Source organism: Mugil cephalus, chromosome 11, assembly GCF_022458985.1.
Source record: "Mugil cephalus isolate CIBA_MC_2020 chromosome 11, CIBA_Mcephalus_1.1, whole genome shotgun sequence".
Lineage (NCBI taxonomy): Eukaryota > Metazoa > Chordata > Actinopteri > Mugiliformes > Mugilidae > Mugil > Mugil cephalus.
In genome coordinates this window covers 3,401,312-3,428,100 of record NC_061780.1, presented here as the reverse complement: position 1 = coordinate 3,428,100, position 26,789 = coordinate 3,401,312, and the positions used below count along the sequence as shown (strand labels likewise).

General features: G+C 37.7%; 2 protein-coding genes across 5 annotated transcripts in view; both read right to left on the bottom strand.

The window, feature by feature from the left end:
- LOC125017049 (hemicentin-1-like) overlaps positions 1-26,789 on the bottom strand; it is a 76,868-nt gene that overhangs the window by 1,169 nt on the left and 48,910 nt on the right. The window lies entirely within an intron of this gene.
- On the bottom strand, positions 872-26,588 carry LOC125017055 (sialic acid-binding Ig-like lectin 12). Of its 3 annotated transcripts, XM_047599904.1 has the most exons (6): positions 26,426-26,485; positions 26,362-26,380; positions 2,637-2,744; positions 1,943-2,359; positions 1,263-1,662; positions 872-1,159 (listed from the first exon to the last, which is right to left on the bottom strand). In XM_047599904.1, exons 3-6 carry the CDS (start codon positions 2,695-2,697, stop codon positions 1,021-1,023), a joined length of 1,017 nt encoding a protein of 338 aa, XP_047455860.1. In that variant the 5' UTR covers positions 2,698-2,744; positions 26,362-26,380; positions 26,426-26,485; the 3' UTR covers positions 872-1,020. The 3 variants fall into 3 exon arrangements, with proteins under 3 accessions (XP_047455860.1, XP_047455859.1, XP_047455858.1); XM_047599903.1 differs by having other exon boundaries at positions 26,362-26,588; XM_047599902.1 differs by lacking the exons at positions 26,362-26,380; positions 26,426-26,485 and adding an exon at positions 3,061-3,195.

Sequence of the window (26,789 nt, the reverse complement as noted above, 5' to 3'; positions counted from 1 at the left end):
CAAAGTCCCAGAATGCAGATTATGAAGAGGACATTGACACTGATAGAAGAACCAGCAACAGCCCAGAGAAGGACTCCACTGGAACATCCATGATGTCTCAGCAGACCTACTGTTAGAAGGACTCAGTTCAAATCACAGCATATATTTTTAGTTTCTATTACATCCAGTCTGATTAATGTATTCTGCCCTTTGTTGAATATGAACTGAAATAAAGGGAGAAATCTGAACAGGCCTCTAAAGTGGTGAGAACTAAACACATGTCATGTTTAATGTGATGCAGTTATTAGAAATAATCATTATTTACATTCTGTTAGTGAAAGTTATATTGTGAGTTCACCTTCTTGATCTGTTTTGATGATGATAAGGTTCCTTTTTACTTCTCCAACGTCACTGCTGGCAACACATTCAACTTCAGTGTAACCATGATCTTTGACACTCAGGATGATGCTGCTGTTGACTGTGTGGTCTGACACAGTGGTCATGACAGAGTATTTAGTGTGGGACTCCAACAGTGGCCATTTGATGGTGGTTAGAGGAAACCCCTCAGTGATACACACACAGGTCAGGACTTCTGACTGGACCTCACATCTAGAGCTGCTTAATATCTTTAACAGACCTGCAAACACACAAGCAGACTCACAACATCACAGCAAACATGATGCCAACGTACTGGAGCTGTAGTAAGATGAGAGAACAACACATGAATTATTGGATTTCCTTCACATCTATGAAACAAACAACATATTACTTGTTCATAGATCTTCCTAAAATGTATTAGAGTCATACCAGAACACAGCTGATACTGTAAAATCCAGCACAGTTGATAGAAAGTACTCACAGGTCACATTAAGAGTTACTGTCTCCTCTGTAGTTGCTCCTCCTGTGAAGCTGACCTTACAGCTGATACTGGAGCCGTGGTGTTCAGCTGAAGAGTTAAAGGTCAAAGTTGAGCTGTGTCTCTGTGTGACAGCAGTCACATTCTCAGTCTGGTAACCAGTGATGTTTCCTCTGAGGAGAGAGTCATCCTCTGCTGCTCCTCTCCACATCCAGGTGATTGTAGGAACAGATCCAGAGCAGAGACCAGGAGCAGTGCAGGTCAGTGTGCTCTGCTGTCCCTCTATCAGTGGAGGAATCATCACTGTGGGCTTCTGACTGACACCTAGTGGAAATACAGTGGACTGATTGAATCAGCTGGACATACTCCATGCTTCAAGAAGACAATAAAACACCATCTATACACTACACGATTGTTGTTTTTATACCTTTCACAGAGACAGTTGATCTTGAAGGGTATGTAAATCCGGGAGAAATTAACTCTGAATTGATATAATCCAGAATCAGACTCATTCAGATCATTAATCATGATGCTGCAGTTTCTCTGTTTCACATCATGCTCTAAAGATGACACTCGTCCTATGAATCCAGACTGAGCTTTTTCATCGTTTTCACTGGAGTGGAATATGATGTCAGAGTCATCACACCTTTGTTTTGATGGATCACATTTGTACCACACTATAGCGGAGGGTGTAAAGCCATAACCAGTAGTGAAAGAACATGGTATCACAACACAGAGTCCAGCCTCTGCTGTTATGGTTCCCTCACTGAGACTAACACAGTAGCCATATGCTGAACCACAGTGTTGTTTTAATCCAGTTGATGAGTCTGTTAATGCAAATGAGGAGACAAAAACAAGGACAGACAATATTTAGTTATTTCTAATAACCATGTTATTATGATAAGTGATGGACATGATAGAAGCTGCTTATTGCTGTTAAACACATATCACACCATCACAGTTTGTTAAGCCATAATACACATGATAAACTAAATGACTGACACCTAGTGGAAATACAGTGGACTGATTCAATCAGCTGGACATACCCCATGCTTCAAGAAGACAATAAAGCACCATCTATACACTACACGATTGTTGTTTTTATACCTTTAACAGAAACAGTTGATCTTGAAGGGTATGTAAATCCATCTGTCCTCCCATTCAGGTCTCCATTAACTCTGAGTTGGTATGATCCAGAATCAGACTCATTCAGATCATTAATCATGATGCTGCAGTTTCTCTGTCTCACATCAGGCTCTAAAGATGACACTCGTCCTATGAATCCAGACTGAGCTTTTTGATTGTTTTCACTGGAGTGGAATATGATGTCAGAGTCATCACATCTTTCTTTTGATGGATCACATTTGTACCACACTATAGCGGAGGGTCTGAAGGCACTAGCAGTAGTGAAAGAACATGGTATCACAACACAGAGTCCAGCCTCTGCTGTTATGGTTCCCTCACTGAGACTAACACAGTAGCCATCTATTGGGCCACAGTGTTGTTTTAATCCAGTTGATGAGTCTGTTAATGCAAATGAGGAGACAAAAACAAGGACAGACAATATTTAGTTATTTCTAATAACCATGTTATTATGATAAGTGATGGACATGATAGAAGCTGCTTATTGCTGTTAAACACATATCACACCATCACAGTTTGTTAAGCCATAATACACATGATAAACTAAATGACAACAGATGACAGTACTGCAGCTAAATGCTGCTAGGTTCATGAATTTGAAAAGAATCAAATGTTTAATGTTAGCAGCATTACAGGATGAGAAGGAGAAGATACAGACCTGCGTCAGCACTGCTGCCTCTCACAGAGAAAAGCAGAGTCACCCAGTAGAGAACAAACATCCTGAGATGATGCTTGACAACTTCAGTCTCTTCCTCCACACGACAAACTTTAATGCAGCAAATGCAGTAAGCGTATAGAAATAGAACCAAAGGAAAGTCCACAGTTACCATCACACACACCACAAAGGATGTTGCACTTTCAGATATTCAGTTGTTGCGATATTAACACATTTTAGTCAGTCACGTGACTACCCCAACTTTTAAAACTAAGGCTCTTTGTTATATCTGTTCTTGAAAGATAAACTCACGCAACAACAACTGTGACTAGTTCAGACTATCTTCAGTCCACTCAGTCCTCTGTGTTCAACACAGTTAACTCTTTTTAAAAAGAGACATTTTAACCCATTTAAAATGTTGTTTTACCTCTTTTGTCTTGTTCCCGTTCTCTCTTCTTGTCACAGTGATCTCTGCTGACTTTATACGCTGAGGTCATCTTCCTCTCCTCTCTTTTAAGTTTCTTCCCTCTTTGTACAGCAATAAGCCTTCAGGAAGTTTCTTGATGCACCACTGAGCTATACTACTCCACCACCACAACCAACCAGCTTTTCCACTGTTGTGATGTTGTAGTATTTAAATATTATGAATCCGTAAAAGGAAGTATTTTCAATCTTGTTATCTTGAGAAACTAACAAATTAACACACCACTTCTTCTCATGTTGTTACTTATGAGACTCTTTGTGACAGACATTTTATTTTCAAATCTCTTTACTGCACATTACTGCAATACCCCTAATGATGCTGGCTAATATCTCTATAAATCTAAAACAAATACAAATAGTCATGGAGTAAAAAGAATATTTCAGACAGATGAAGTGCAGATCTGAATAGAAACTGCTTTACGTTTTGCTCAGTTTCAGCTGCATTAGCCTCTTTCAAATTACTTCTGCATATTTGTGCATTTTTGATCTCTATGGTGCAAGCTCTGCTGCTGAGGTTCAGCAAAATAAATGTAGTGCCAGTTAGTTGAGACATTGTCCTAAAACTCACTGCCATTGGCAGTATCTCTGAAACCCTTCTATTTGTAACTGAGGTGTTAAACTGGAACTATTTGAACAAAGACACAGGAAACAGTTTAATTGTAGGCATTTTAGTGGTAGACATTTACGCTTTGGTTATAAAGCATCCTTTCCCTCTGTACCTCACTTGGTCTTGCTGGTAAGATTCTTTTTTTTCTTTCCCCAACATTAGAACTGTTGATTTATTCTATAGTGGTGTTGATACAGTTGCTCGCTCTTCCTAGGGGCGCCTGTGACTCAGCAGGTAGAGCGGGTTGTTCACAAACCCAGAATGTGCCACATGCCAAAGTCTTGAGCAAGACACTGAACCTCCAGCTGCTCCCAGTGCGTGGCACTGGAGTGTGAATGTGTGTGTGCTTGTGTCCGCGAATGGGTGGATGTGTCTGTGACTGTAAAAGGGCTTTGAGTACCAACAGGCAAAAAAGGGCTATAGAAAAGCAAGACCATTCACCATTTACAATGTTCGTCGCCTGCCACGAACACGGTGCTAGTTTTATTGACAATTTTAATCTTTTATGGGAATGCTGTTTGAGATTTAAAAATAACAGCCTCCATCTAAATATTAGAAGAGCACAGCTTCTCCAACATCAGCCACGCCATTGTGCACGACATGGGTAATCAGCATACAGCTGACCAGCTTGGGTGGTCATTTTTGTCATCATCATCATCATCATCCACCTCACATGGACTGACGTGTGACCGACTGCTGACCTCACGTGATCCAGGTACACACTAACCACCAGAGACCCGCTGTCACCCTCAACAGGAAATCTAGATACAGTGAATATCCAACAGTCCACGTTATTATGACCAAACTGGAGATAGCAAACCATCATATGGGGTGAATTTAAGTAATGACCGATCCCTCGGCAAACACAAACCTCCAGCGGCTAACTCACAAGGCAAACAAACCTCACTACTGACCAGTAGTGGTGGCTGGTGTAGAAATTTGGTTGGTGGGCTAACATATGCATAATATCAATTAAATAGTTAACACAGCAGCAAAAGGAACATCACTTACAATACACACAGTTACATCAATGTGTGATGCTAGTGCTCTTCGTGGGTGGTTCTTCACAGCTGGTCTGGCTCCAGGATCCTTTAATCACCCCCTAATGACAAGCCGTGACCAAAATCAAATAACAAATTTACTGAATGAGAAGATTCTGCAGTTTGTGAGACAGAAAAATTCAATAATATCACAGTACGAAAACACTCAAAAAATCTAAACTAGCTTGATTCTCACTGAATCTATGACAACACTGCACTATTGACAAAAAACAACAACAACAACAACAACAACAACTCAGTGTTCAGTCGGATTGCGCTGCGACCTCTTGTGGGCAGCCAGAATCACTGTCACATTGCCAAATCAGCATTTTTCTTTTTGTGCTCCAAAAGCAATCACAGAAAACACAAAAGTGAATTCTTGGCTAGACTTGCCATTAGCCAGTCCACTTAATCAGTAGAACTCTTTTGAATATAATTCCATTGTTTTTAAGAATCCCCTTATAGTCATAACAACGGACATGCTTTAGATCTGTCAGCACACGCCACTTGAGTTGCAGATATTAGCATTTCTGACCACTTCTGTGTCTTTTTTACTGTCAATGGTGTTATACCACAAAATCTTCCGGAGCAAACTGAGGAAGAAACATAACCTTACTGTTGTAGTGTGTGTGAATTTGATCAAACTTTTAAGTGACATTCCTGCATATTTTTTTACCTCTCTTGTGGTTTTATTGTTGATCTTTTGAACAGCAGACTAAGATCAACTCTCGACACAGTGGCCCCTTTAAAATTAAAAAATCCAACCAATCCAAAAATTTTCTTTTCCATAACTGATCGTTTAATTAATCCTGTTTTTCAATAAATGAGGAGAATTTGCAGTCCACTTCAGTGGTAAAATACACACCATTAGATCAGATCTGTGTATGAATTTGAACACAACCTTTGTATCTACATGAGGAAACACTAGGGAAGTTTGTCCTGATTGATGCAGAGATGCTTGTAAAAGTCATTTACAAATTAAAACCAGTAACCTGATTTTTGATCCCATCCCTACATCCTTTTTTTTAAATCGATTTGTATCTTTTTACCTTTCAGCTTCGAGCTTTAAACTTCTGAAAAGACACAATTTAGATCCCACACTTCTTAATGACCACAGACCAGTATCCAATCTGCCAAGTCAGATGATTTTATGAATAGCAAAATATGTGTGAATGATATCAATTGTGATTTTGGGCAATGCATAGCACTGAGACGACACTTTTTGTGTTAATTGTAGTCAGATGTTTTTTCCTCTTTGTGCTCATATGTTGTATTCCATTTCTTGAAAAGTAATACACTGATTGATATGATCATTGACAGACACGGTGATGGTGCCACTGACTTAGTAGTATTTTTACTGGAGGTAAATATTGGTTTGTCTGTCTTGTACCAACATCAGTAGTGAATGAACATGGTACAGATAATGATTTGATGACTGGATCAGTCGGTTCCTACACAGAATGAACTCTTTCTTTGTAAGAAACAAACTGTTCAGTGGATGTAACACTTTCGTGGTTGACAGCGCAGATTTAAACACAGGATTTTGGATATTTAGCAAATAGTTACATCAACAAAACTGGATGTTGAAATGAAATTTAAAGAACTCCTTGGTATCTGCTCTACAGCAGTGCCAAATTAATGATCATTTTATCAACTTTTAGCCCTTGTCCCTGACCATTTAAATGTACAATTGGACACATATTGTATGAAAATGGTGAAGAATACTTTTTTAAGTATAAAAGCATTTCTTTTAAAATAAGGGAAGTGTATTGTTTAAAGTGTAGTATTTATTTATTTTTTCTTTCATCTGGACAGAGGCAGGCAGGGGAAGTCCTGGATGGACTGACTACAACTTCCCTGATCTGTCTCTACAGAGTAATAGTAATAGATGACAGACCATCCAGCTAACCATTTACCCATGGTTAGCCTTTATTAATTTTACTGTAATAAGTCAATAGCAGAAACCAAATGTGAATCTATAAAGGTTTGCGGGATTTGGGGTAGGACCCAAGTTTAGCACAGAGTGGGCTGAGGCAGGATTTGGCACAAAATGTATGAAAACAAGAAAACAAGAAAGCATTAGAGAGATGGCAGACAATCCAAAGGCAAACAGAAAAACCACAAGGTGCCATGCACACACAAAGGATGACAAGTAACGTGACAGGGAACAAAGGGAAAGGGAGGGCTATGTATACACAAGTAGGCAGAGGGATGATAAGACACAGGTGAAACTAATCAGGACACAGCACACGAGGAGAAACAAAAGAAGCAATCAAAAGGGAGCGTCACAGGAAGGAATACCAGACAGGAAACCAAGGAAAAACTTTACAACATAAAACAGGAAACTCAGTCCAGAACCATGACAGAAACAGATGAAGGGGCTGTTCACAACAAAACCACTGCAATATAACTTAATGCAACATAGGCAGTCCATTGTTCCTTTCTAATTTGATTAACTATTTACAATAAAAAATCTCATGTATTTTACACACATAGCCACTAAATGCATAGTAAACAGTCCACATTGGTAATGCATGAAAACTAATACATATTTGACATCTGTTTTTTTAGTTATGGTGATTCTTCATAATGAACCAGGTTGTCATTTGCATCCAATTAAAGCAACAGCATTGCTAATAAGAATCTACTGAGGTTTAAGTGGGGAGGCAGACATCCTCTCTACTTTTAAGGTTAGGCTTAACACTTTCCACTTAGATAAAGCTAAAAGTTAGGGCTTCATCATGTGACACTGAACACTGCTGCAGTTATGATGCCATAGTCCATAGGCAGCAGGAGGCTGCAGGCTTCAACATACTATCACCATCCTAAAGGGGAAACATGTTGGATTAAGAGTCATGATTCTGGGCTTCTTGCTGCATACAGGCTTCCCATGTTTGTCATACAACCTCACAGGATGATGTTTGAGTGTCTGAGCTGAAGAAAAGTTCCATAGTTCAGAATTCTTCTTGAAACATGACACAGGTTTTTTTGAGGGTACATTTGTCCAAGGATGTCCCAGCAGTTATTCAATTCAGGGGTTCAGTTCCTCTTCCCACCAGCACTGGGAATGTTGAAGTGGATGTATCCAATAAAGACACGATTGTGTTATTAGCTTGAGCGTATACATGAAGCTTATATGAATATCAGACATTCATTTAAAAGAATTAATGCAGAAACACGGATATTCAAAAGGATCCATGTGTGTTTTCTTCTTGGTGTTTCATTGTTAGTCTAAATGATGTTGAGCAAGACTTTTAAATGGAAAACAGGAATCTAAAATAAACATTACCATTTCTGAAACATTTGATTGGTTAATTTCTGACCAAAGCTGATGACCATGAGGGCCTTTCAAAAGAGCCTCTGTCTGACAGTCATCAGTCCATCACATGCATCACAGTACAACACAATCCTCAAATCTCCCTCATTATATCATTCACATTGGAGTACACTGCTTCTTCTTCCCTCTTCTGCTCCTCTGGGACAAGTTTCATCTCCTCATCCTCCACCATCATCACCTCCACATCCTCTTCCATCATCTCCTCATCCTCCTCTTTGTCCTCCAACATTTCACTTTCGTCTCCTCCATCATCTTCTCTTTCCTCCTGTACTTCTTTCTTGATTTCAGCATATTCAGTCTCTGTGCTTTCTTGCTTCCTTGTGGACTCTCTGGGACGTCTTTTAACGGGGAGAAATCAATGCTAGTATCCACGTCTTTTGGCTCACGTGAGTTCTGGTGCTGCTTTCTCTGCGACACTCACCATTTCAGCTCCTCTCGGTGTGGGGTCAGATCATCTCCTACTGCTTGATTTTTTAAAACTGTCAAAGGTTACAAAAGAAAGGGATACGACTCATGCAGAAATCTTGCAACAATCAAACACTGAGCATATTATTGTCTCTATTTACAATATTTAAAAATCATTTATTCCAAGTCCTAAACCATAATCTGATTCCTCAGCCAGATAGCTGGGTTCAAGCAGGCAACCTGCGCCTGTCAACAAATATTGGGGATCATGATTTATTTTCCTACACGACAGTGCCTGGTTAACAACGTTTAAATGCACACATGTTAACATGGACAGTATTGCAAAATCCATATTTCTGACCTCCTTTAAGCATTTCATTGATTCACTCTTCACACAGTTCATTCATCTTTACAGTTTTCATGGCTCAGATTAAATTTAAGTGGTAGAGCCTCCAGGCTTCTATGAATAACTGCTCTCCTTGTGGACGGAGGAACATTGCAACACATGATCCTAAGAGGAAAACAATCTGCCTTTGCACATGACTGAACGTGGAAGATTCAGTTCAGACACTAAAGCTGCACTTGAAAGGATTTGCTCTTTTCATGCTTCAACATGTGAAACTCTTTCATGCTGTTTGTCAATGAGCAGGTCTAAGAGCAGTCTGTAAAACCGATTTTAGTGACTGTTTTCTCTGCTGAGCTGCAACTTCTTCACGTCTCAACTTCCTTTTCCATGTACGGGTTTTTCTAGTGTTTTTATTGAAGATTTTTGTTAAAAAGTTTCTCCCAACACAGTCATTGTTGCTCAGAGAAACAAATTGGTTCATAAACAGATATTTTGGATATCTAAATATGTAATATGAAAAACAGTTCTGCTGGTCCACGAATTTTTACAGTTGGATAAAAGTCTGCTGAATGACAAGGTACCAAGGGGGAAACGTCTGGACTGGTCACATCTCCAAAGTCTCATCCAACTTTCCAGAGTTCTTGGTTTTCTTCTGAGAAAAAAACTAGTCAATTTGTCAGTAAAGTTACATTCATGTTTAAATTTGTCCACAAAAAATGGATGGAGGGAAATAATGGTGTACCGTGGCATTGTTGAACCAAACGCAAATGACTGCAGAAAAAGTAACCCGATCACAAAGGAAAATGATGATTCCAACACTTGGAACTATTTTATGACTGCAATCAGGAAGAGCAAAAAAAAATAAATAGACATTGCATGTGTAAGAGGAGGTTAAAAGATGCAGAATTTGTTTTTACCCAAGAAATTACAACTGTCTTGTTTAGCCCACATTGTTTGGGATGGTGAGGTTTGGTTTTACTTTGTTTTCGTTGCTGCTGACACATTCCAACAACAGGTGACCATGGTGTTTACAGTCAGGTGAGTTGTTTGATTGGTGTATTTGCTACAGGGGTAATGACGGGAGTAAAACTCAGTGTAGTTTCTCCAGCAGGGCCATTCAATGGTTGGTATGGGGAACCCCTCACTGATACAAACCAAGGTCAGGACCTCTGACTGATTCACCATACAGAGTCATTCTGGATCTTGGTAACCCTGTGGACACATGGCACAATCACAGGACAAAAGCACAAAAATTCACAATAACGACTTCAGTAATATTAGACAGTCTACTTACAAGTCCATCACATCAGCATGAGAGTCCCCGTCGTTTCGGTGTGTTGCGTGCGACACGTCCAGAATCTTCTTTGTCACACAGAAAAGACAAGTGAAGCAAATCCAGTTTTTGTGTAGGTTGTGTTGGAACCAGTTTGGTCCAAAAAAAAAGGAGGGCAACTATCGGCCCTTGCAGGTCACATTCAGAGTACTCTCCCCCAACAGTTTTTATCCCCAGATATTAAGGTTCTTTGTTTCTGTGGGGGAAATGTAAAAATTTAGTTACATTGTAGCTGATGTTAAGAGAAGATGGAAAAAGGACACATTGAGGGACCTTTTAAAAGTCAAATGAAATATATCTAAGTCATGAAAATTCACTTTTAAATTTTCAATATTGTGGAAATCTTTTCCCATTGTTGCCTAAAAACGTTGTAGAACTTGTATCCAGATTCTAACTCTTTATTTTTACTCCGTTTTTGGTACCTTTCGTTTCTACCCACTTGAGGGCACAAAATTCTCGGGTCTAGTTAATGATGCCGTTCTACAGTGTAAGTTCCTGTTTTAAATGGTGTCTTTTTCTCTCTTCTCTTTTCTCAGTTCTTACAAAACCCACGTTCACTTTTGAACTTTCTCCACGGTGTTTTCCAATGTTTGCTGTGCAGATGTACTGTCCTAAACTTCTTTGCTCAATAGAGATGAACAAAGTGTCCATTTCAGTGTTGTTCTGCAGATTATCTCCTGTTACATTTTTGAATGGTTTTCCCAAATATTTAGCCCAAATGTAATAAATGATGGAGGAATATCAACACTGAGGTCACTCAGAGTTCTCCCTCCTTCACACTTCGGGTCTCCATTTGATTCAATTTTCTTCACATCTATAAACAAACAACATATTACTTTTTTCATAGTCTTCCTAAAATGTATTAGGTCAATACCAACACAGCGATACTGTAAATCCAGCACGTTGAAAAAAGTACCACAGGTCACATTAAAAGTTACTGTTCCCTGTGTTGCTCCTCCTGTAAGCTGACCATACAGCTGAGCTGGACCTGGTGTTTCAGCTGAAGAGTTAAAGGCAAATTTGGGAGCTGTGCTCTGTTGACAGAAGTCACATCCTCAGTCTGGTAACCAGTGATGTTCCCCTCTGAGGAGAGAGCACCTCTGCTGCTCCCTCCACATCCAGGTGATTGTAGGAACAGATCCAAAGAGAGACCAGAGAGCAGTGCAGGTCAGTTGCCTGCTGTCCCTATCGGGGAAAGAACCCATCACTGGGGCTTCCTGACAACCTAGTGGAAATACAGTGGACGATTGAACATTGGACATTTCCATTAAAGAAAAAAAAACACCATCTATACACAAAAAATTTGTCGTTTTTATACCTTAAAAACAAAAGACAGTTGACTTGAAGGTTATGTCAGTCCATCCGTCTTTCTTTCAGTATCCATTAACTCTGAGTTGTTTATAATCCAGAATCAGATCATTAAATCATTAATCATGATGCTGCAGTTTCTCTGTCTCACATCAGGCTTAAAGATGACAACGTCCTATGATTCTAGACTGAGCTTTTTCATTGTTTTTCCTGGAGTGGAAATATGATGTCAGATCATCACATTTTTCTTTGTGGATCACATTTGTACCAACTTAGCGGAGGTCTTGACACTAGCAGTAGTGAAAGACATTGTATCACAACACAGATCCAGCCTCTGCTGTTATGGTTCCCTCACTGAAAACTAACCCACAGTACCCATTATTGGACCACAGGGGTTGTTTAAATCCGTTGATGATTTTTAATGCAAATGAGAAGACAAAAAAAAGACAGACAATATTTAGTTATTTCTAATACCATGTTATATGAAAAAAGTGTTTGACATGATAGAAGCTGCTTAATGGCTTTTAAACACATATCACACCATCACATTTGTTAAGCCATAATACATGATAAACTAAAGCAACAGATGACAGTATTTGCAGTAAATCTGCTAGGTCATGGATTTGAAAAAAAAAATTTTTAAATTTTTAGCAGCATTACAGATGAAAAGGGAAGATACGGGACCTGTGTCAGTAACTGTCCTCTCACTAGAAAAGCAGATCACCCAGAAGAAGAACAAACACCTGAATGATGCTTGAAAACTTCGTCTCTTCCTCCACACGACAAACTTTAATGCAGCAAATGCAGCAAACATGTAGAAAAAAACCCAAAAGGGAAAGTCCACATTTTACCAACACACACCCAAGGATGTTGCCCTTTCAGATATTCAGTTGTTCCCGATATTAACACATTTTAGTCAGTCACGTGACTACCCAATTTAATACTAAGCCCTTTGTTTATCTGTTCTTGAAAGATAAACTCACGCAACAACAACTGGACTAGTTCAGACAAATTTTTTAGTCCACTCAGTCCTTTGTGTTCAACAATTTTAACTCTTTTATAAAACAGAGACATTTTAAAGACATGTTTAAATGTTTTTTACCCTTTTGTTTTGGTTCCCATTCTCTTTTCTTGTCACAGTGATCTCTGCTGACTTTCTGCTCTGACATCATTTTCCTCTTGTCTCTTTTCATTTTCCCTTCCCCTATACACAACAAGGTTTCAGGAATTTTTCTTGGGGGACCACTGAGCGGGTATACTCACACCCAAACAACCAACCAGCTTTTTTTTGTTGTAATTTGTTTGACTGATTTTACTCAAACTATTAACTGTCAGTGTGCGATATTTATTTTTGCAAAAAACAAAACCCCACATCTTCTCATGCAGTTACTAAGGGACAGTGTGACAGGGGTCTTATTTTTAAACCTCTTAAACGTTTTTCGACTGAAAAAAAATAAAATTTTTTTAACTCCAATGTTCTACTGAACCTTGATCTGACTAATATTTCTATAAAATTAAATACAAATAACCATGATTTAAAAAACTACCTCTTTAGAGGTTAAAATAGAAACTTTAGCATTTCCCTATTTCCACTACATTAGCCTCTTTGAAAACATTTTGTTCAATGTAAACTTTTGTTAAGTTTCTCTGAAACACTCTCCAACACCCCACTGCTATTGACGTATCTTTAGACAGCCTCCTATTTGTAGCTGAAGTGTTCAAGTGTAACTATTTTAACAAAGAAACAGGAAACAGTTTGACAGTAACCATTTACTGTATCTGTCTCAACACTACTTTTCAGATTTGACTGTGACCAGGAATATGATTTTCATTTTCATAGCTTAGTGGAGAGAGAAGAGAGGAGAGGAAGAGAGAGTCAGATGCAAACATCCATAGACACATAAAAGAATACATGCAACATATAAACATGATACTTACTAGATTACATGATACTACTAGGACACGATACATGAGGATGGAGGGTGAATAATGGATAGACAGTTCATAAATATACTTCTAACAGAATAAACAGGAACACAGATGCAGGAAACCATTAGTGTTGAAAGTGGTTGTATTACGAGTGAATAGGATGATACAATGTATGAATGCACAGCAAATCTGCTTCATTGACCAAGTTCATATTCAAAAAACGAGGAATCCCATTCATTGGTAAGCACGGACAGTAGTCAGCAGAGGTTACAAGCCTTGCTCCAAGGCACTCAAGCCAAGAATGTGTTGTGTGTATCAGCTTTAACTTTATAAGACTAATCTTAAAAGCATGCTGCAGAAACCTTTACCACAGCAGAATATGAGTTTCAGACATCTGTGTCCAACAGCAGGCAGCAATAAATGTACTGAAAAACTGACTCTTGAGATGATGAGGTGTGTGTTGAATACAGAGCTAGTAAGAGATCATCTACTTGTCTGATGTGTACATGTCTATGTTGACCACAAATGTCTTTCTATTCAACTCTGAACTGCACTTCTGTCTTCTTGTTGCGCTCCCTCTCAGTTGCGCTCAGATCGTTGGACTTTGATTCCCTCACACTTTTTTTGCAGTGACCTGTAGGTTCAGTCCTCTTGACTTGGATCGTTTTGCTCTCCCGCTGAGAGAAGAAAGGGTGATTGTTGAGTGTCTTAAGCATTAGCTGAACCTTCAAGATGTAAGTGTAGATGCTGTAACTCACCAGAAGAACACCACAGAGTAGAAGATATTTACACTGAAGGATAAACCAGCAACATCCCAGGAAAGGAACACACTGGCTCTGTAGATGTGTAATTTGGAAACATGTCAAGAAAACACTGTATCAGATGTGATAATACATATTTAATCTTGACAGCTCTACAAGACAATAAAGGAGATAAACAGTACATTCAGTGATAAAGGTCACTGATTAGTTCTGTTGGTTGCTATGTTTTACAGAGGTGCAGCTTGTGAACCACTTATTTACAGGTTTATTTACTCCAGCAAGGTGCTGTATTAACTAATAAAACACGACCCACTGATTTATCAACCACACAGTGACTGTATTTATTTACATTCTAAAAACATATATTAAATATGTTGTGTTTAGAGTGTCTCTTTTCTGAGCAGAGACACTTTTTCTCCTTTTTATCTACTTCCTCTGACTTGATTTTACACTGTCAAGGAAGTTTGACTAAAGACTGCAGCAATTTTAGTATAATTACACTCTCACATTGACACTCAAACATGTCAGAAAATAATTTATATCTTGCTAAGAACAGACTCAGATGTTCAGATCATTGTCGTGTGATTTCTGTCACAGACAGTTGAGTGGTGATGGTCAAGTCAACATTTCATGACGTCACACTTCCACGTGTTTAACACACACTTTACTATCCTCATATAACAAAACAGAGAAATATACTGATACTGCAACAAAATCATTTTAAAAATTTCTTCAGTGCCTTTCATGCATGAGAAGACAGATCTATATATCTACACTGTAAAAGCTGGTCTCAGTATCAGTCACATCACTTCAACATTACCTTAAATACCATCACAGATAAGTGCTGCTAACTTTCTGTTCACTCTTAAACAAAGTATTAGAGTACATTTATTCCTGCTAAGAACAGCTCAAAATGTTGCCCTGGTCCGTTATGTTAACCGTACATTGAAAATATGCTTTAGAAACATTAACATGACACAGTACAATTAGAGTTTCAGAAATCTGACCAGAGACACTGAGATGTGAGGGTAGTGTTTTATGTGAATAGGAGACAAGCTAAGCTAAAGTGTGCTCGCTTGACTAGTTTTAGATAAATTATGAAGGGTTCAAGTATTCTACATGTTTATGTGGATTAAATAAACAAAGCATTATCAACTTTGAACTTCATCTGCTTTGCTCTAAAGATAGGGAAGACATTGAGAAAACACAATGAGAACACACACAGATGACATGCAGAAAGCCCTTTGTTCAAATGAGAGCAGAACAAAGTGAGAGCTGAATCAAAGCTGAACAGACATAGACACATGTTTTTTACCACGTGTCCAAATAAATGATGCTACCACAAACATCCATCACAATCATTCTCAGAACAAAGAAATAAAAAGTCCTTCACAGATTCTCTTTTTCTAACACTTTGAGGATGGATCTGGTTTTTCTAATGACATGTACGTCCTGTTCTCTTCATTTGGATTCACCTTCTTTCTTGCGTTCCTTTGAAGAGAAAACATTGTTTGCTGTCTGTGTTGTTCACGAATGGACGAAAGCCATCATTGATAAAGGCAAATGGACTCGTGTTTGTTCTTGAGAGTGTCCCTCTCATCAAGAGGTTTCCTCAGCTCTAACTGACTTTTTGACTGCTGGGGTTCCCCAGCTTTTTATTTATGCCAATAAAATTACATGAAATGAAAGTCAAAAAGACTAAAGGCTCAGCAACCCAAGCTCGGGTTACCTCTAACTCAAGTGTTCAGACAACTGAGAATTTTAAACCCTGTTCCCCATTTTAACATTTCATTTGAGAAGCCTTCAAAACATGAAGTACAGATGGATTAAATTTACCAAATTCCAGTATGCAAAATTATGAAGAGGACATTGACATGTAGAAGAACCCAGCAACAGCCCAGAGAAGGACTCCACTGTAACATCCATGATACTAAAGCAGACCTACTGTTTAGAGGACCAGTTCAATCTGCAGGAGAACACTGATTTCTCCCTGACCAACAGGGGGAGGACTTCTCTGTTAGTCTGTAACGGAAAAGGATTGTTTTGTTTCCTCTGCAGATTTCTGAGCCCATAAAACAAGCGTTAAGATTTTTTCTCAAGATGTGTTACCCCCACCCCAGGTACCCCAAACAGATAAAAAGCACAACGTCTTGGTCCCTGGACCACCTGGCATTAACTCATAATAAACAAACTGCAGCATCCCCTTTTGGGACAAGAACTAGAAACTTTTAAATGTACACTTTGTAACCAAATTATAATGTTTAATTTAACACCAAGCTTATGATCAGTTTTCAAAACCATTTTTTGATCATCTTTAACCTTAGAGACAAAGTTATCTTTATGTTTTTTTTTCATAAGTCTCAAACCATGGAGCCATAATGCCACCAGAGGCTAGTTAAGGAAATAAATTTGGAAATGTAATTCTACCAAGTAATACTGTTATAGTATTTTAAAAATTATATTCTACAAAGCAAGACTGGTTAGCGTGCCCAAATAATAATCTATGTGTCTTCTTTTTTGATATAGTTAGCTAGCTACAAATTTTATTTAAATTGTGTTAGGATTATTATGTGTTATTTAATGTGAGTTAGGAATTAGGAAAGTCGTAGAAATAAATGAATGAATGTTACATGAATGAATTGTGTTTTCACCAGACTTTGAGGTTTGATTTAAAGTGTTTGATTTCATGACTCTCCTCACTTAGTTCCTGAGTTTAACATTGAGAGAAGTCACAATTATATAATGTCTATTGAAATGAAAGCATTATATGTAAATCATAAGTAAAGGTGCGAGACCATTTCGCAACAACAGACACACCCGGAAAATTGGGGTGATAAAACTTACGTCTGGCCAGTCTTACCCCCCAGTTCCCCTTTCAATCTTTATTTATTTTTATTTTTTTGTTATGTCAGTTCTGTCTCAGTCCAGTTCTTTCTTAGTTCCCTTCTTTTCAGTTCTCTTTGTCTTCTTGATCATTTTACTTTTAACTCATGTTTTTCATGCCGCTAATGGGGATGTAATTTTATTCTTGATTTTTTCTGCCACATTGAGTACATGACTTTTTTTCAAAGTTCAAGCTTATTTTAACTGTCAAGACAGCACGCATTAATAATTTTTTGTTGATATTTTCGCCGGTACCATTGGAAGTGTTTTTAAATTTTCAATTTATTGAAAACTATTTGCTTTACCCACTCATCAGACCACACGGAACCTAAACAACTCCCACTTTTGTCTGCACACACTGGGAAGATCCTGCTGCAACCGACGCTGAGGTGAGGACCTGTCTGTGAAGGTTCTCATCACCCAGGTCTGGCAATGTGAACCTGAAAATCTTCATCAACTGCTCTCAATGCTTTGTTACCGCTGTTTCCCGATGGCACCCGTGGAGATCGAGCTCACCAAGAAGCGCTGCTCACCCGGGAGTGGTTCATTAGATATCAACAGGTTTTCAATAGTAGACTATCATCTTCATCTTCAAACAGAGTTGTTGGGTGTGATAAATCTAACAAACCTAAAATAGTAAATTAAACATTTTTTGGGAAAGGGCTACAAAAGAAAGCGTTACTGTAAAAAGTTAAGTTTAGGCAGTAACGGAGTAATATAACGCATTCTACTATAATTGGTAATGTTATTTACAGTTAGTGACTTGTTAAGTCAGTTGTGTTTGCAGAGGGATTTTCACGGTTGTTTTATAAACACATCTCAGAATACTTTAACAGTAACATTACATCTCCATGTTTTACAGTACTCATAAAGGGAGACTTTGGTGGGTAATGAACAAAGCGCCCAGTAAGATAAAATATGGATAGAAATATTTAAATTTTATGATCAAAAGAGATTTGTGAGGTGTGCCCTGAGGAAACTCATTCACGGAAGACAACCTTTAAAACTATGCAATGTAAATTGTAGTTCAAAATACTTTGTAGATTTAAAAGAATAAGGTGAAAAATAAAAAGGACTATTCGCCATGACAAAATATTGCCTCATTTTGTATGCCTTGTCCTAAATGTTATTTGGTGGAAGTAACAAAAAGTAATAGTACTTATTCCCTAACAGAAGGGAAATATTGTAAAGAAACTTATTACTTTCAAATGCAAGTAATTGTAATATAAAATATATTACATTTTGGAAGTAACTTGCCCAACAATGTAAATAAACCGGCATATTCATAAAAAGCATTTTAAAGTAGGTAAAGTGTATTGGTTAAAGGTAGTGTTTAATCTTTTTTTCTGCCTGAATCTTTTTCCCTTCATTGACTCTTTTCCATTAAATTTTTCAAGCTTTTATCAGAGCACATGAAATTTGTAAGTATTTATCTTGGGGAAAAGCAGAGTGGTCCAGCATTAGCATTGTGATCTCACAACACGAGGTTCTGGTTTTTCTGTGTGGAGTTTGCATGCATGGATTCTCCCTGCTATCTCTCCCCCACATTGCAAAACATTGCCGTTGGGTTTTAAATTTGATGAATAAAATTGTTTGTGTCTTTGTGTTTATCCTGAAATAACTGACTGCTGTGATAGGCCTAAAGCCACAGTGACCCTTTGAAAATGGATGGATGGACATATCATTACTTCACATGATTACCCTTTATTAGTTTTACAAATAATTCGGTCAATCACAGAACCAAAGGTCAAACCGTTTGTAGATGGCTTTAAACGTAACACAACCACTGCATATAACTTCAGAAATTGTATAAAACACATAGACGTCCATTTTGTTCTTTACGATTACTAATGATAAATAATTCATGGAAACAGGTCTATAATAAAATATCATGTAAAAATATCATTTCTGCCCTAAAACGAATAAATTCGACGGGACTAGGTTATAAGTTCTTTGAAAAGTTAGTTCATTTCCCTTGGGGGGCGCTACAAAACCACCTTCAATACAAACCCTCTTTCAGATGTCCACAACAGGATCATTTTACCTAGGAACAAGAGTCGCCCCTTTTAAAAAATTTGTTCACCTGAATTTTTCTTAGTCTGGAAAAATAAAAAAATAAAAATTTCAGAGTGTCTCAACAGGTGGATGGATTTTCCTATTTCAGGATTGGAAGAGTAAATTTAATTAAGATGAACGTTCTCCCACCCCTACTTCCCTCCAGTGCAAATGCTCCTTTCATGATTACGGGGACAAATAGCAAAGTTATACACACTGATATCAGTAGTTTATTTGGCAAAAAGCCCAGATTTAAAAATGGAACATTAGAGCTTGCACAACAGGGGCTGGTTAGGACTCCTGGGGTAATTTGGACTGTCATGCATTTTAAATCGACTGGATACATAATTATTTTAAAATGTTTGATTCACCTTCAACTAATTATTTTAAAAAGTGGAAAAAGCAGATAACACCAACCTCAGAAATGACCCAGTTATAGTATACTGCAAAGGTATGAGAGAGATGGTGCTTAACACACAGGAAAGGTTTTCTTTCTTCTGGAAAGCTTCCCAAGGCATCAGTAGTAAGGGTTTTTAAATTTCTTTGCACGGGAAGGGCATTGGATTTAAATTTGGGGTTTTTGGGTTACCATTATTCTGAAAAACTAATGTCTTTTACATACATTCAAGATCAGTTTGGTATACCCATACTGTTTTTTTTTTTTGTAATCCATCATTTATAGAATTTTTCAAACAGATATTCTTCTGCTTCTTGGGGTCAGTTGGTCAGTCTATTGAAAAGCGCCTTAGAGAGTTCACTGAAAGGCTTTGTTTCATATTTCTGCCAAACACTTGATTCCTGGAATGACAAAATATCATCCGTTCAGACTTTTGGGAAGAGAGATCTGGGGATTAGTTGAAGCAGGGGACGGGGCCCGAGTGCATCCTTGAAATGTCATGATACACTGCTGCACAAGATTTAAGGAACCTCAATACAATATTTTGCATAGACATCATCTATGCCCTACATTCTTAATAAATTTGACCCCAGACGTTCCCCTCTTGTGCAGAAATGTAAGAAAGATGGGTGTCTGTGTCAATGTCCCATTCTTTATGAATTATCATATTATATTATATCATGGTTATCGTTGGAACGGGAAATTTCCAGGTACTCCCAAAGAGTTGTGCTAGGGGTCAATGGTAACCGGGGGTTTAAAACATGAGTTATGGAAACCTTTATTCAGTTACCTACTAGATGATGTGATTGCCCTCTCTCTATATTTTTAACCCTTTTTCCCTCTCTTTGTTACTCTGGATGGAACAAAATCCAGGGACAACCTGTTAATATTATTAAGTATGAATTTACCCAGGGTTATAGTCCTTTGACTCTTTTTGTTGATTTTAATTGTCAGAAGATCTTGTGCGCTAAAGCGGTTGGACCTCTTTGGGAGGACAAGACGGAGGGACAGGAAGAATGTATTTGTTTTGTTTTTGTCTTTTTCTTTTTTGTGTGTTTTCTTTGTTTTGGTATGTGTTTGGGTACTTATCTTTTGTGTTAATATTGTTGGTTGTAAATAAAAATAATGAAAGAAATTATTATCATTATTTTACAACCCAAAACCCCACTAAGGGCAGCAAACATCAGATGGTAAGACATTAGAAGAACAAAGAAATGAATAAGACCTAAGAAATGTTTGACACCTGTTTTTTTAATAAATGTTTGATTAAATTTTATGGAACATCTATCATTTGCATTAAAAAAAAGCAGTTTTGAGACCATTTATTTCAGTTTTTATTACTTTACTTTAGTTTAATTTTTAATAATAGAACATGTTTAAAATTAACATCTTTTTGGGAAAGTGTAAAAATAAGCAGAGTAAGTCGACTCATATGGTTTTGTATGTAAAATCTCCTCCTTACGACAAGGCCTAAGATTTTTTCTTTTGTGAAGAAGCAAATATACCCAATAATGCTGGGCATGAGCACCTCCTCTGCTCTCCTCTCTTTAATGTAGGGCACAGTAGCACACAAGATAGGTGCAACCAAAACTCTAGTCTCTTATCTTATTTCTCTCAAATTAAACTGTTAATGTTGTTGATCAAGACTTTTAATGGAAAACGGAATCTAAGTAAACTTACATTTTCTAACATTTGGTTAATTTGGACCAAGCTGATGGACCACGAGGCGTTAAAAAGGGCCCTCTGTCTGACAGTCATCAGTCATCACATTGATGACAACACAGACTTTGTCCTCAGTCAACACACAGTATAACAAAAATCCTCAAATCTCCCTCTTTATATCATTCACGTTGGAGTACACTGCTTCTTCTTCTTCCCTCTTCTGCCTCCTCTGGACAAGTTTCATCTTCCTCATCCTCCACCATAAACACCTCCACATCCTTTCCATATCTCCTCATCTTCCTTTGTCCCCCAAAACATTTCACTTTCCTCTCTCCATCATCTTCTCTTTCTCCTGTATTTTCTTTCTTGATTTCAGCATATCAGCTCTGTGCTTTCTCTTGCTTCCTTGTGGACTCTCTGGACAAACTATTCACGGGAAAATCAATGTTGGCGTACCCACGTTTTTTGGCTCACTGTTGAGTTCTGGTGCGGGCTTTTTTCTGCTGACACATCACCATTGTCAGCCCCCTTGGTGTGGTCAGATCATCTCCTACTGCTTTGACCATTATATATCTGTCAAGGTACAAGAAAATGATACGTCTCATGCGGGCATCTGCACAATTACAACACTGAACATGTTTATAATATCTCTGTTTACAATATTCCAATCATTTTGATTTTTTCCAGTCAGAGTTATGCTCAGTGTGCATGCAGAGGTGGACCCACATGCTTCTAAACCTCAGTGAGAGGCACAAGGACGCAATTTAAATTTGTGTGGAGTTGTCCAAATATGGTTCCTTGCCCCATAAAGTGTTAATTTGCGTGTATTTGAAAATTAGCTTGAAGCAGCACCTGACCTTTGTGTGTCTGGTTTTTACACCATTAATGAGCTGTGGTAAACTACAGACACCTGCACATAGGCACTCACCATCATCATTTAGTTCCTTCACAGACATTTGCCTGGTTAACAACACATTAACTGCACACATGTTACATGCACAGTATTGGCAACATCCATATTGCTGACTTCTTTTATGACATCTTCTATAATCACTGCTTCTCCTTGTGGACAGATGAAGCATTGTAACACATGATGCTTAGGAGGAGATACAAGTCTGACCTTCATTCTAGACATTACCACAAGAGACATCATTAAAGCCACAGCCTCAGGGTTGACATATTACAAATCTGGATGCCCTTGTCATGGACCTTAAGAAAAGAGCACTATTGGTACTGTAACTTTATGTGGTTTAGTCTGAGTTGCATTACAAAACAGCACAAAAGGGAACTCTGTTAAAGAAGACGTGATAGCATATTCAGTACAGAATCCCAGAATCTGCCACTCTGAAAATCTCTGGAAGCTAATTTTTGCACATGAGTTGAACGTGGAATGAATTCAGTTCAGACACTAAAAGTTCATTGCAGTAGTGCTTATTCATGCTTCAAAATGTGAAACTCATTCATCAGATGTTTGTAACGAGAGGTCTATGAGACAGTCTTAAAACCTGACTTTATCATTTACTCTGCGATGCAACTTCTCACTGGTCTCAACTTCCTTTTAAATTGCTGAATTTTGGTGTTTATGATTAACGAAGTTTCATGTCCTTTGTAAAAAGATGTATATGTTAAGGGGATTTGTTCTCCAAGCAGAATTGCTGTTAATAGGCTGAATGGCAGTTTTCAATCTACTAAAAATAACAATATGAAAGTTTTAACATGACAAATGGAAAATTAATAATTAAAACCTGTGAGAAACAAATGGGTTCATAAACAATATGTGGATATACTAAAATAATTTTAATATAAGACAGTTCTGCGTCACTAATATTTAAAAGTTGTATAAAGGCTAGCTAATGAACAAGTACCAGTGATCTTTCTGACTGGTCCCCCATCTCCAAATCTCACCCAAAATTTCCAAGTTCTTTCGTTTTCTTCTGAAGAAAAAAAAAAGGGTTTCTAAAATTTTCAGTAAATTACATTCATGTTAAATGTGTCACAAATAAATGATGAGGAAATAAATGGTGTACCTGTAGCATTTTTGAACCAAACAGCAAAAGACTGCAGAAAGAAGTACCCCGATCACAAAGGAAAAATGATGATTTCCACACTTGAACTAAATTATGAACTGCAATCAGAAGAGCAAAATAAAATAAAAAACATGCCATGTTAAAAGGAGGTAAAAACGCAGAAGTGTTTTTACCCAAGAATACGTACTGTCTTGTTAGAACATTTTTTGGGATGTGAGTTTTGTTTTACTTGCATTTCTATTGCGCTGAACATTCAACAACATATGACCATGGTGTTTAAAGTCAGGGTGACGTGCGTACTGTGTGATTTGACAACAGTGGTTTAATGACAGAGTACTCAGTGTGGTTCTCCAGAGGCCATTCAATGGTTGTATGGGAACCCCTCACTGATAACAAAAACAGGTCAGGACCTCTGACTAAATCACACAAACAAGTCATTCTGGATTTTTGGTAACCCGTTGGACACAAGCACAATCACAGACAAAATGCACAATTACTTCAAATAACTGTCATGTCATGACTTCAGTAATATCAGTACAGTCTACTTACGATCACAGTCACATCACATGTAGAGTTCAAGTCGTGTTCAGGTGTGATGCTGTGCAGACGTACTGATCCAAATTTCTGTTGTCACAAACAGAGATGACAAGTGAGTGATCCAGTGTTGTTGTGTAGGATTGTTTTGGGAACTCATTTGGTCCAAGAAATAAGAGACGAGGAAACAAATCAACACTGCAGGTCACATTCAGAGTCTCTCCCTTTAACATTCTATCCCCAGATATCTAAGTATGTTTTTTATCTGTGGAGGAAATTTTTTATATTTTTAGTTACAGTTTGTAGCATGATGTTAAGATGAAGAGGGAGAAACACATTAGGTGAACCTTTAAAATCAAATAAAATAGATATCAAGTCATATGAAAATACAGCTGTTAAATTTTCATAAAATATTTGTAAAATCATTTCATTGTTGCCTAAGAAACTGTAGAACATGTAATTTCCAGTTCTAACTCTTTATTTCTTATCCTGTTTGGTACCTTTCGATTTCTACCACTTGAGGCATATCAAATTTTTCTGTCTAAGTTAAATGCCGTCTGCATGTAAGTTCCTGTTTTAATGTGTCTTTTCTCTTTTTCTCTTTCTGAGTTCTTACATATCACTTTTCACGTGACTTTCTCCATCAGGTGTCGTTCAAGTTTTGCTGCAAAGTACTGTCCAGAATCTCTGTTGTCACATAGAGATGAACAAAGTGTCCATTTCAGTGTTGTCTGCAGATATCTCTTTACATTTTGAAGGGATTCTTCAGAATATTTAGTCCATGTGATAAATGATGGAGGGAAACTATCAACACTGCAGTCACATTCAGAGTCTCCCCCTCTACACACTTCTGTCCAGTAAATTTCAATTTCTTCACATCTATGAAAAAAAAAAACATATTACATACCATGAAAACAAAATTTTTGATAACCAATTAAACTTTAATTCGAGAAAGGCTCAGTGTATGGAAAAAATAAATCAATTTCCTTACATCTATGAAACAAACAACATATTACTTTCATAAGATCTTCCTAAAATGTATTAGAGTTATACCAGAACACAGTTGATACTGAAAAAACCAGCAAGTTGATAGAAAGACTCACAGTCACATTAAGATTCTGTCTCTCTGTAGTTCTCCTCCTGTGAAGCTGACCTTACAGCTAACTGGAGCCGTGTGTTCAGCTGAAGAGTTAAAAAGTCAAAGTGAGCTGTGTCCTTGTGTGACAGCATTTAATCTCAGTCTGGAACCATGATGTTCCTCTGAGGAGAGAGTCATCCTCTGCTGCTCTTTCCACATCCAGGTGTTTTAAGGAACAGATCCAGACAGAGACCAGGAGCAGTGCAGGTCAGTGTGCTCTGCTGTCCCCATCAGTGAAGGAATCATCATGTGGCTTCTGACTGACACTAGTGGAAAAATACAGTGACAGATGAATCACTGGACATACTCCAGCTTCAAAAGACAATAAACACATCTATACACTACACATGTTGTTTTATACCTTAACAAGACAGTTATCGGAAGGTATGAAATCATCTGTCCTCTCAAACGTGTCCCCTCATACTTGTATCATTAACTCTGATTGATATGATCCAGAATCAGATCTTTAGATCATAATCATGAGCTGCATTTTTCTGTCTCACATCAGGCTTAAAGATGACATCCCTTTGAATCAACTGAGCTTTTTCATTGTTTTTCCTGGAGTGAAAATATGACAGAGTCAACAAAAACCCTTTGTTTTGATGGATACATTTGTACCACACTATAGCGGAGGGTAAAGGCACTAGCATAGTGAAAGAACATGTAATCACAACACAGAGTCCAGCCTCTGCGTAGGTCCCTCACTGAGATTAACACAGTAGCCATCTATTGACCACAGTGTTGTTTTAATCCAGTTATGAGTTTTGTTAATGCGAATGAGAGACAAAAACAAGGAAACAATATTAGTATTTCTAAAAACCATGTAATTATGATAAGTGATGGACATATAAAGCTGCTTATTCTTTTAAAAAACACATATCACACCATCACAGTTTGTTAACCATAATAAACAATAAACAAATGACAACAGATGACAGTACTGCAGCTAAATGCTGTAGGTCATGATTTGAAAAGAATCAAATTTAATGTTAGCAGCATTAACGGGATGAGAAGGAGAAGTACTTTACCTTGTCACACTGCTGCTCTCAAAAGGGAAAAGCGAGTCACCCAAAGGGGAGAACAAACATCCTGAGATGTGCTTGACAACGTTCAGTCTTTTCCCACACACACAAATCTTTAATGCAGCAAATGCAGCAAACATGTAAAAGTAGAACCAAAGGAAAGTCCACAGTTGACACCACACACGAAAGATGTTGCACTTTTAGTTTTTCAGTTGTTGTGATTTTAACACATTTTAGTCAGTCATGTGACTACCCCAACATTTAATACTAAGGTTATCTTGTCTTGTTGTTATCTCAGTCATATTGTCCAGTTGTAGGTCACCTGAATCATCAACTGTGATTAACTGTATAACATAACTGTGACTAGTTCAGACTATCTTCAATCCACTCAGTCTCTGTGTTCAACACAGTTAACTCTTTTTAAAAAGAGACATTTTAACCCATTTTAAATGTTGTTTTACCTCTTTTGTCTTGTTCTCTCTTCTTGTCACAGTGATCTCTGCTGTCTTTATGCTCCGAAGTCATCTTCCTCTGGTCACTTTTCAATTTCTTCCTCTTTACGAGGCAATAAAGTTTCAGGAAGTTTCTTGGTGCACCGCTGAGCTATACTGCTCCACCACCACGACCAACCAGCTTTTCTCTCTTATGATTGACTGACTGATCTCCTTAAAAGGAAGTATTGTCAGTGTGTGATATTTTTTCTGCAAAACCAATGCCCACTTCTTCTCATGTAGTTACATAAGAGACTAGGTATCTTATTTTTAGATCGCTTGAAGGTTTCTCTATTGATACATTACTACAATGTCTGTCTCTCATGACCTGTGATGCCGGCTAATATTTCAAAATATAAATAGCAAATGATGATGATTTAATAAAACAACCCCCGAGA